The 11,885-nt window shown below is 42.7% G+C and overlaps 1 protein-coding gene across 1 annotated transcript; it reads right to left on the bottom strand.

The window, feature by feature from the left end:
- Positions 1 to 2,043: 2,043 nt before the first annotated feature.
- Positions 2,044 to 3,255, bottom strand: LOC117443137 (adrenocorticotropic hormone receptor). Its single transcript, XM_034079085.1, has 2 exons — positions 3,084 to 3,255; positions 2,044 to 2,762 (listed from the first exon to the last, which is right to left on the bottom strand). Exons 1-2 carry the CDS (start codon positions 3,253 to 3,255, stop codon positions 2,044 to 2,046), a joined length of 891 nt encoding a protein of 296 aa, XP_033934976.1.
- Positions 3,256 to 11,885: the final 8,630 nt, after the last annotated feature.

The raw sequence follows: 11,885 nt of genomic DNA, 5'->3' as shown, positions 1-11,885 counted from the left end.
GTAACGGGGGTGATCTCTGGGCCCATCGATCTCGGCCTCCGTTACGGGTAATATAGCACTAAAAACATTGCATGGGAATATATGTAATTTATGTAACTAGTTTGTCCGTCTCTGTTTCCTGGTTTCATGTTAAAAGTGTCCCCTTCCCCCATGTCTGTGGCTGTTGAGTGTGTGCACCTGGTGCCCTGTGTTGTCTCCTCCCCCCCCACCTGTGTCGAATAGCTGATTAGTGTGTATTTAGGCTCAGTTGCCCCGTCTGTTTGGAGGCTGGTAGTGTGTGTGAGATGCTGGTGGCTGCAGGCGGTGCCCACGTGAACAGCAGCAGGATTGAGGCTGTGTGTATTGTGTTCATGCTGTACTAAATGCCCACACCGGGTTATATTTGGGACGTGCTGCCTCTGCCTCCTTGCTTGGTCTGGGCCGCTCAATTGTCAGCTTCACAACTGTATATCTGAGTACTTCTTCCAGCACGGCACTGCCTCTTTTGAAGGCGGATTAGTTCACCGAGCAGGTCATCGTTGCTTCTCGTGTTCTTCAACATCTCGCTGACAGATTAGAGTCTTTCCTCCATAATCTAACTTTGTTGTGAATGGGTTATTCTTTGAGTGGTTTCGGCATCTAATCCAAACACAATTGTTCCCAAATTGATGAATCAAAGCCTCGTCTCCGAAACAATAAAACAGAAAACACGCGGACAGATCGTGACAACAAAGATATTAAAGAAATAGTAAACAACAACCACTACATTACAACTAAGACAATCAACACAATTATTAACTCCAACACTTTAAAAGAAAAATGTCCTTTGTAAGCACGTAAACATTGTCATATAACTAAAGGTTAAAATGAGCCCCACTTCTATCAGTTGTGATGGACACAATAATGCATCAATCCAGTAATGTACCGTACGTATATGTATGAAGGCTCCGTTAGCATCACGATGACTTTTGGTGCTTTAAAGGTAGGTAGGTAAGAACGGAGAAACCAGATCGAGTGCGCTAACATTTGAAAACCCAGCCGAAAAAAATCTGCCCCTCCCTTCAGACTTCCTCACAGAGCCCCGCCCCCAACACACACGAACGCGCACGTGACCAATGAGGGCACGAGATGACTTAGTGCACGGATGGAAGGCTGACAGGCAGGTAGGCCGTCCAGTTACTTCAGCCGGCTCAGATGATTGGTCGAGCTTAGCGCCAAAGCATTGTCAAAGCACTTAATGTATCAATAAGTGTTTCTGAAGTCGAGTAACTATCCCACCGTTAAGGTACCTTTTACTTGCTTAAGATTTAGTTTGCAGGACCTTTGCTTGAAACAGAGTATTTTAAAATGTGGTATTGGCCATTATCCTCGAGTAAAAGACCCAAGTACTTTTACCATCACTGCACTTTGTCCTTTTTGATTAATTCAATAGCCGCTGTCACACCAAGTACTTTGCCGTACTTAGTGCCGGCGCCTAGTACCCCCGTGGAACTAAGAGCCGATCGCGTTCACACCGGAATAAGTTCCCTGAGGGAAGATTATGCAAATGACCCGCTGACGTCACTTCTTCTTCTTCTGCTTTGGGTTTACTGGCAGGCCGCAAACCACTTCACGGCGTATACTGCCGCCCGGAGTCCCCGGCCGGCAGTCCCCGGAGTTGGGGACTGCCGAGTAAATCGCCAGAACGCCCACACCTCCTCATCTCCACCGCTCCCATGTTTTCTTTTGTGTTGCCATAAGTTAGTCTCTCTGCGTTGGTGCGCGGGGCGAATGCTAATGCTAATAATGCTAATAATGCTAATACCAGCAAATAAAATGGCGGCTTCACATAACTTTTCAGAGTTTTACGGGGCGTGGTTTGCAATTCGCCCAGCCAATCGGAAATCGGTACTTTTTTCTCCTCAGGATAGTCCCACCTCTCTAGCAGGCACTAAAAAGGGGGGTAACAGTTCCCGGCACTCAGTACTCTTTTGGGTGTGAACGCAAAATAAGGGGTAGCCTACTAACGGAACTTAAGTGTCTCTATCATTGGTTTAATCCAAACACAATTGTTCCCAAACTGAATTACAGCCTGGTCTCCACGCTCTCGGCCACAGTCTCCACAGTTGGACTTGTGTGTTCTCTTCTGTTGTGACAGCAGGGCAGCGCCAGCATCACCTCTTTGAACCCTTTGGTCATGAATATGTAAATAAAAGGGTCCACCAGGGGGCTGAGGTACAGCAGCATGTGAGAGACCAGACCCAGATATTTCACCGTCTCCCCGAAGTTCAGGGCCTCCAGGAGGATGCTGAGGATAAACGGCACGTACAGAAAGGTGTAGTTCATCAAAATGGCTCCGATCCCGAACACCGCCCTCCTCCTCTCGGGGGTCTTAGGGTTGGATCGGGAGCACATCACGGCTCTGAAGGAGTCCACGGCGAAGAAAAGGAGGAAAGGGAACGGCGCGAGTAGAGAAACGGCGAACCAGAAGCTGTATTTCAACACGGCGAGGGCCAAGATACCGAACGGGGACGCCCACATTAACAACGTGACGACGGGAGATCGCCGAACGTTACCGCAGAAAAGCAGACACTGAGGGTAGGCCACCAGGAGATGGCGCTCCTGAGCGATGAACAGCATGAGGGTGACGTTCGTGACGATGCCGAAGTAGAAGATGAAGTCCGTGGGGTTAGAGGAGAAGACGGCGTTGGACTCCGAGTCCTCGTCAACGCTGGGACGCCCGAAGAAACTCACGATGTCAGAGACGAGCAGGAACACGACGTGCATCGGGACTTTGTTCTCACCTGGAGAGAGGGACAGAGGGGACCAATGTGAGACTTCGTAACTACTTTCGCGCCGACAGGGCCACACACTGCTTCCCCGCAGCGAGGCCCCCAGCCCCCCCCCCCCCCCCCCCCCCGCTGATAATTTTTTGTTTTTTTAATGGCACTTCATATCAAAAAGGTTGCCGACCCCTGATATAAGACCTAGAGGCGAAACACAATATGTATGATCGATGAAAGTAGTAAACACAACAGGAGGGAGGATTGTATCAGTGATTGGACATGTGAGCACACACACACACACACACACACACACACACACACACACACACACACACTCACCTTTGGACAGGTTCTTCAGGGTGTACAGAGCAAGCCCGATGGCCGGCAGCCCGATGCTTAACGTCAGCCAGCGGATCACCTGAGACGCCTGGAAAGAGCCGGTGGAGTTTGAGTTTCCGGAGACGTTGAGGAGGACGAAGACAGCTGATGCCACCGAGTTACCGTCGGCCATAAGAGGAGGAACGTCGGAGGATATTTACACTCTCAGATGTTCAGATTAGCATCGAGACCCTCAGCGTGGAAACGGCTTCAGTCTGGATTCAGGCACATGTGTCCCGTTTTGTAAAAGTGTTCGAATAAAAGTTTTTTTTCATCTAATTGCCACAAAAAAAAGCCGTAAACAGTTCCACGTTGAGGCCAGGGACCCTCGGTGTGCAGACAGCCTCAGCCTACATGCAGTCCAAACAAAGAGCAACATCAGGCTTTATTAGAAACAAGCTTTGCATATTTGTGTCATGAAAAGTACATTTTAAACCGGTCTAAGCGCGTTGCTGTCCTCGGGTCAAAATGTCCTGTGTGTGTTAGAATGATTTCCACAAAGGTTAACAATCACTGATATTCACTTTGACAAATAACAGTTCAATGTTGAAGCCGGGCTCTAGATTTACTGTAAGTCTGATTTAAAAGGCCAAGATAGTCAAAATAAAGAGTGAAATTAGGCATTTATGTAAAAAAAATTGTACATTTATGTCTGAATATTCACATTTTAAACTAGTTCTAACCTTCTTGTTGTCCTCGGGTGAAATTTGTCCCGTTTTGGAACAAAGCATTTTTGAGGCCAGGGCTCTACTCTTAACTCTGACTGAATAGAAAGCAGCATGTTATCAGCAGTTTACTTTATTTGGCTTTACTGAATCTATAACTCCTAACAGTTGATTTCAGCTCCAAAATAATTAGAACATAAGATCAGGAATTCAGATTACTGCAGGTTTAATAGTCTTTTCAACCCTTTATAGCAGCGGTGTCAAACTCAAGGCCCGGGGGCCAAATCCGGCCCGTGACTTCATTTTCTGTGGCCCCACAAGAGCCTGCAAAGAATATAATATGTTTACTATACGGTTACATGCTACTTTACAGAAGAACTTTGCCCATAAACTACATGTCCCACAATGCATCTCAAGTTTGACTTTTCTTCTCAGAATCGCACTTTTTTTTCAAAATGTCACTTATTTTATTTTGACTTTCTTTCCAGAATTTGGCTTTTCTTTTTAAGTCATTTTGTGACATTCTCACTGAAGAGACTTAAGTTATTACCCTATCCGATAATAATCCAATTCAGACGGCAATAATGTAATATAATACATTCTTTTAAATATATTAAATATTTATATATGTATTTTTTGTATTGAGTTTATATAAAACCGGCCCTTTGAGTGCGACCATGATGCTGCTTTATAGCATTAAATATATGTTGTATAAACTTCCTTTCTCTCATCATTTACAAACTTAATATAATAAATGATGGTATTTGAGTCGGCCTATTTTAGGTTTCCAAAACACATTCATCAAACTGAAGCGTTATCTTACCTGCAATAAAATGCTGAGTCAGTCTTCCTCCATGAAGCCATCAGTCGTAATCCCTTCTGCTTTTTAAGTCTTGAAATGATTCGAGGTTAGTGTTGAGTTCTGGTCAAATATCCAAAATGCCCACTTCCCAACAAGCCCGTCTGTTTCAATATCGATAACCATGTTTGTGTTTTGTGTTTGCGTCACTTCTCCTTGGAAGCAATGTATGCAGCACTGAGCGTTTTATCAGCGGTCTGCTTTGAATTCAGCTCGATCACGCAGGTTAGATATTTGCATGAAAACTGATGTCAATATCTCGCAATGGTTAATTAGTTCAGGTGTTTATCAGTATGTAGTGTCTCTACTTTAAAGAGTCCTCTCCTGCTGATGTTCAGGTGTATATCAGTATGTAGTGTCTCTACTTTAAAGAGTCCTCTCCTGCTGATGTTCAGGTGTATATCAGTATGTAGTGTCTCTACTTTAAAGAGTCCTCTCCTGCTGATGTTCAGGTGTATATCAGTATGTAGTGTCTCTACTTTAAAGAGTCCTCTCCTGCTGATGTTCAGGTGTATCTCAGTAAGTAGTGTCTCTACTTTAAAGAGTCCTCTCCTGCTGATGTTCAGGTGTATATCAGTATGTAGTGTCTCTACTTTAAAGAGTCCTCTCCTGATGATGTCCAGGTGTATATCAGTATGTAGTGTCTCTACTTTAAAGAGTCCTCTCCTGCTGATGTTCAGGTGTATATCAGTATGTAGTGTCTCTACTTTAAAGAGTCCTCTCCTGCTGATGTTCAGGTGTATATCAGTATGGAGTGTCTCTACTTTAAAGAGTCCTCTCCTGCTGATGTTCAGGTGTATATCAGTATGTAGTGTCTCTACTTTAAAGAGTCCTCTCTGCTGATGTTCAGGTGTATATCAGTATGTAGTGTCTCTACTTTAAAGAGTCCTCTCCTGCTGATGTTCAGGTGTATATCGGTATGTAGTGTCTCTACTTTAAAGAGTCCTCTCCTGCTGATGTTCAGGTGTATCTCAGTAAGTAGTGTCTCTACTTTAAAGAGTCCTCTCCTGCTGATGTTCAGGTGTATATCAGTATGTAGTGTCTCTACTTTAAAGAGTCCTCTCCTGATGATGTTCAGGTGTATATCGGTATGTAGTGTCTCTACTTTAAAGAGTCCTCTCCTGCTGATGTTCAGGTGTGTATCAGTATGTAGTGTCTCTACTTTAAAGAGTCCTCTCCTGCTGATGTTCAGGTGTATATCAGTATGTAGTGTCTCTACTTTAAAGAGTCCTCTCCTGCTGATGTTCAGGTGTATATCAGTATGTAGTGTCTCTACTTTAAAGAGTCCTCTCCTGCTGATGTTCAGGTGTATATCAGTATGTAGTGTCTCTACTTTAAAGAGTCCTCTCCTGCTGATGTTCAGGTGTATCTCAGTATGTAGTGTCTCTACTTTAAAGAGTCCTCTCCTGCTGATGTTCAGGTGTATATCAGTATGTAGTGTCTCTACTTTAAAGAGTCCTCTCCTGATGATGTTCAGGTGTATATCAGTATGTAGTGTCTCTACTTTAAAGAGTCCTCTCCTGCTGATGTTCAGGTGTATATCAGTATGTAGTGTCTCTACTTTAAAGAGTCCTCTCCTGCTGATGTTCAGGTGTATATCAGTATGGAGTGTCTCTACTTTAAAGAGTCCTCTCCTGCTGATGTTCAGGTGTATATCAGTATGTAGTGTCTCTACTTTAAAGAGTCCTCTCTGCTGATGTTCAGGTGTATATCAGTATGTAGTGTCTCTACTTTAAAGAGTCCTCTCCTGCTGATGTTCAGGTGTATATCGGTATGTAGTGTCTCTACTTTAAAGAGTCCTCTCCTGCTGATGTTCAGGTGTATCTCAGTAGTAGTGTCTCTACTTTAAAGAGTCCTCTCCTGCTGATGTTCAGGTGTATATCAGTATGTAGTGTCTCTACTTTAAAGAGTCCTCTCCTGATGATGTTCAGGTGTATATCAGTATGTAGTGTCTCTACTTTAAAGAGTCCTCTCCTGCTGATGTTCAGGTGTATATCAGTATGTAGTGTCTCTACTTTAAAGAGTCCTCTCCTGCTGATGTTCAGGTGTATATCAGTATGTAGTGTCTCTACTTTAAAGAGTCCTCTCCTGCTGATGTTCAGGTGTATATCAGGTATGTAGTGTCTCTACTTTAAAGAGTCCTCTCCTGCTGATGTTCAGGTGTATATCAGTATGTAGTGTCTCTACTTTAAAGAGTCCTCTCCTGCTGATGTTCAGGTGTATATCGGTATGTAGTGTCTCTACTTTAAAGAGTCCTCTCCTGCTGATGTTCAGGTGTATATCAGTATGTAGTGTCTCTACTTTAAAGAGTCCTCTCCTGCTGATGTTCAGGTGTATATCAGTATGTAGTGTCTCTACTTTAAAGAGTCCTCTCCTGCTGATGTTCAGGTGTATATCAGTATGTAGTGTCTCTACTTTAAAGAGTCCTCTCCTGCTGATGTTCAGGTGTATCTCAGTATGTAGTGTCTCTACTTTAAAGAGTCCTCTCCTGCTGATGTTCAGGTGTATATCAGTATGTAGTGTCTCTACTTTAAAGAGTCCTCTCCTGATGATGTTCAGGTGTATATCAGTATGTAGTGTCTCTACTTTAAAGAGTCCTCTCCTGCTGATGTTCAGGTGTATATCAGTATGTAGTGTCTCTACTTTAAAGAGTCCTCTCCTGCTGATGTTCAGGTGTATATCAGTATGGAGTGTCTCTACTTTAAAGAGTCCTCTCCTGCTGATGTTCAGGTGTATATCAGTATGTAGTGTCTCTACTTTAAAGAGTCCTCTCCTGCTGATGTTCAGGTGTATATCAGTATGTAGTGTCTCTACTTTAAAGAGTCCTCTCCTGCTGATGTTCAGGTGTATATCAGTATGTAGTGTCTCTACTTTAAAGAGTCCTCTCTGCTGATGTTCAGGTGTATATCAGTATGTAGTGTCTCTACTTTAAAGAGTCCTCTCCTGCTGATGTTCAGGTGTATATCGGTATGTAGTGTCTCTACTTTAAAGAGTCCTCTCCTGCTGATGTTCAGGTGTGTATCAGTATGTAGTGTCTCTACTTTAAAGAGTCCTCTCCTGCTGATGTTCAGGTGTATATCAGTATGTAGAGTCTCTACTTTAAAGAGTCCTCTCCAGCTGATGTTCAGGTGCATATCAGTATGTAGTGTCTCTACTTTAAAGAGTCCTCTCCTGCTGATGTTCAGGTGTATATCAGTATGTAGTGTCTCTACTTTAAAGAGTCCTCTCCTGCTGATGTTCAGGTGTATATCAGTATGTAGTGTCTCTACTTTAAAGAGTCCTCTCCTGCTGATGTTCAGGTGTATATCAGTATGTAGTGTCTCTACTTTAAAGAGTCCTCTCCTGCTGATGTTCAGGTGTATATCAGTATGTAGTGTCTCTACTTTAAAGAGTCCTCTCCTGCTGATGTTCAGGTGTATATCAGTATGTAGTGTCTCTACTTTAAAGAGTCCTCTCCTGCTGATGTTCAGGTGTATATCAGTATGTAGTGTCTCTACTTTAAAGAGTCCTCTCCTGCTGATGTTCAGGTGTATATCAGTATGTAGTGTCTCTACTTTAAAGAGTCCTCTCCTGCTGATGTTCAGGTGTATATCAGTATGTAGTGTCTCTACTTTAAAGAGTCCTCTCCTGCTGATGTTCAGGTGTATATCAGTATGTAGTGTCTCTACTTTAAAGAGTCCTCTCCTGCTGATGTTCAGGTGTATATCAGTATGTAGTGTCTCTACTTTAAAGAGTCCTCTCCTGCTGATGTTCAGGTGTATATCAGTATGTAGTGTCTCTACTTTAAAGAGTCCTCTCCTGCTGATGTTCAGGTGTATATCAGTATGTAGTGTCTCTACTTTAAAGAGTCCTCTCCTGCTGATGTTCAGGTGTATATCAGTATGTAGTGTCTCTACTTTAAAGAGTCCTCTCCTGCTGATGTTCAGGTGTATATCAGTATGTAGTGTCTCTACTTTAAAGAGTCCTCTCCTGCTGATGTTCAGGTGTATATCAGTATGTAGTGTCTCTACTTTAAAGAGTCCTCTCCTGCTGATGTTCAGGTGTATATCAGTATGTAGTGTCTCTACTTTAAAGAGTCCTCTCCTGCTGATGTTCAGGTGTATATCAGTATGTAGTGTCTCTACTTTAAAGAGTCCTCTCCTGCTGATGTTCAGGTGTATATCAGTATGTAGTGTCTCTACTTTAAAGAGTCCTCTCCTGCTGATGTTCAGGTGTATATCAGTATGTAGTGTCTCTACTTTAAAGAGTCCTCTCCTGCTGATGTTCAGGTGTATATCAGTATGTAGTGTCTCTACTTTAAAGAGTCCTCTCCTGCTGATGTTCAGGTGTATATCAGTATGTAGTGTCTCTACTTTAAAGAGTCCTCTCCTGCTGATGTTCAGGTGTATATCAGTATGTAGTGTCTCTACTTTAAAGAGTCCTCTCCTGCTGATGTTCAGGTGTATATCAGTATGTAGTGTCTCTACTTTAAAGAGTCCTCTCCTGCTGATGTTCAGGTGTATATCAGTATGTAGTGTCTCTACTTTAAAGAGTCCTCTCCTGCTGATGTTCAGGTGTATATCAGTATGTAGTGTCTCTACTTTAAAGAGTCCTCTCCTGCTGATGTTCAGGTGTATATCAGTATGTAGTGTCTCTACTTTAAAGAGTCCTCTCCTGCTGATGTTCAGGTGTATATCAGTATGTAGTGTCTCTACTTTAAAGAGTCCTCTCCTGCTGATGTTCAGGTGTATATCAGTATGTAGTGTCTCTACTTTAAAGAGTCCTCTCCTGCTGATGTTCAGGTGTATATCGGTATGTAGTGTCTCTACTTTAAAGAGTCCTCTCCTGCTGATGTTCAGGTGTATATCAGTATGTAGTGTCTCTACTTTAAAGAGTCCTCTCCTGCTGATGTTCAGGTGTATATCAGTATGTAGTGTCTCTACTTTAAAGAGTCCTCTCCTGCTGATGTTCAGGTGTATATCAGTATGTAGTGTCTCTACTTTAAAGAGTCCTCTCCTGCTGATGTTCAGGTGTATATCAGTATGTAGTGTCTCTACTTTAAAGAGTCCTCTCCTGCTGATGTTCAGGTGTATATCAGTATGTAGTGTCTCTACTTTAAAGAGTCCTCTCCTGCTGATGTTCAGGTGTATATCAGTATGTAGTGTCTCTACTTTAAAGAGTCCTCTCCTGCTGATGTTCAGGTGTATATCAGTATGTAGTGTCTCTACTTTAAAGAGTCCTCTCCTGCTGATGTTCAGGTGTATATCAGTATGTAGTGTCTCTACTTTAAAGAGTCCTCTCCTGCTGATGTTCAGGTGTATATCAGTATGTAGTGTCTCTACTTTAAAGAGTCCTCTCCTGCTGATGTTCAGGTGTATATCAGTATGTAGTGTCTCTACTTTAAAGAGTCCTCTCCTGCTGATGTTCAGGTGTATATCAGTATGTAGTGTCTCTACTTTAAAGAGTCCTCTCCTGCTGATGTTCAGGTGTATATCAGTATGTAGTGTCTCTACTTTAAAGAGTCCTCTCCTGCTGATGTTCAGGTGTATATCAGTATGTAGTGTCTCTACTTTAAAGAGTCCTCTCCTGCTGATGTTCAGGTGTATATCAGTATGTAGTGTCTCTACTTTAAAGAGTCCTCTCCTGCTGATGTTCAGGTGTATATCAGTATGTAGTGTCTCTACTTTAAAGAGTCCTCTCCTGCTGATGTTCAGGTGTATATCAGTATGTAGTGTCTCTACTTTAAAGAGTCCTCTCCTGCTGATGTTCAGGTGTATATCAGTATGTAGTGTCTCTACTTTAAAGAGTCCTCTCCTGCTGATGTTCAGGTGTATATCAGTATGTAGTGTCTCTACTTTAAAGAGTCCTCTCCTGCTGATGTTCAGGTGTATATCAGTATGTAGTGTCTCTACTTTAAAGAGTCCTCTCCTGCTGATGTTCAGGTGTATATCAGTATGTAGTGTCTCTACTTTAAAGAGTCCTCTCCTGCTGATGTTCAGGTGTATATCAGTATGTAGTGTCTCTACTTTAAAGAGTCCTCTCCTGCTGATGTTCAGGTGTATATCAGTATGTAGTGTCTCTACTTTAAAGAGTCCTCTCCTGCTGATGTTCAGGTGTATATCAGTATGTAGTGTCTCTACTTTAAAGAGTCCTCTCCTGCTGATGTTCAGGTGTATATCAGTATGTAGTGTCTCTACTTTAAAGAGTCCTCTCCTGCTGCTCTCTACAACCCCCTCTACAGGCGGCCGTTAAAATGGCAGCAGTGCAGGATTATTATACATCTGAAGGTTAAAGGCTTTTGTCCCACATTGAGAATGAGAGTGGATTTCATGCTCAAACTCTGCGGTGCCACGGTGGTAAAATATCCAAGATCAAGTTCAAGTGCAATCCACATGCTCCGATATTACACCATGAGATGTAATATCGAAGAGAGAGAGGTTAAATATACTTATTAAGTGTATTTAAATACTACTCACCCTACGGACAAATCACCCTTGTTAAATTTCACATTTCTTACATGTAGCTCTTCTCTGTGAATAATGTAAGGAGACGTAGTGACAATGAAAGCTCAACTGGGGGCAGTCACGTGCAGAGAAAGGACGGGAGGTGGACTGCCGGTTAGCAAACAGGATGTTAAGAAATTACCGGAAATTACAATATCATTTCTATTTCAAATCGTTTTTTAAAAGAAACAACAAAAGGATTCACGTTTTATTGCAGTAATGATAAACTAATCAGAATCAGAATACTTTACTCGTCCCACAGAGGGAACATGTACTTTTGTTACAGCAAGAGAAGATACAGGCTGAAGTCGAATAGTCCATTTAGCGTAGGAACCTTCCTAAAGGAGTGAAATGACCCGGAAGTCCCTCAGTGGCAGCCATGATAAGTGCCGTTCCAATTCTCTAGAATGATGAGAATGAAAGGAGGTTTCAAACTTCCTTTATAGCCTCCTTTAGCGTAGGAACCACTGGACCTCCCTAACCGACAGGAGAAGCGAAAATGCTGCCCCACAATGCATTGCAGCCGCAGCATTTGCCGTCACTCAACAGTCGGCCGTTCACGGAAACAACCGATTATGACGGAGAAATTATATCATGAAAGTTACGGTGCTTATTAAGCATTTTAAAACATAGGTGGTAAGTTGCCAAAGTGCTTTGTTCTGAACGTTCATCAGTATTATAATCAAAGAGAGAAATATGAACGTTAGTTTTCACTGAAATGATCAAAGTCAACATTTCAGTCTTCACTGAGCTGTGT

This window comes from Pseudochaenichthys georgianus, unplaced genomic scaffold (assembly GCF_902827115.2).
Source record: "Pseudochaenichthys georgianus unplaced genomic scaffold, fPseGeo1.2 scaffold_545_arrow_ctg1, whole genome shotgun sequence".
NCBI classification, from domain to species: domain Eukaryota; kingdom Metazoa; phylum Chordata; class Actinopteri; order Perciformes; family Channichthyidae; genus Pseudochaenichthys; species Pseudochaenichthys georgianus.
Note: the sequence above shows the minus strand (reverse complement) of the source record. Positions and strands in the feature narration are given on the sequence as shown.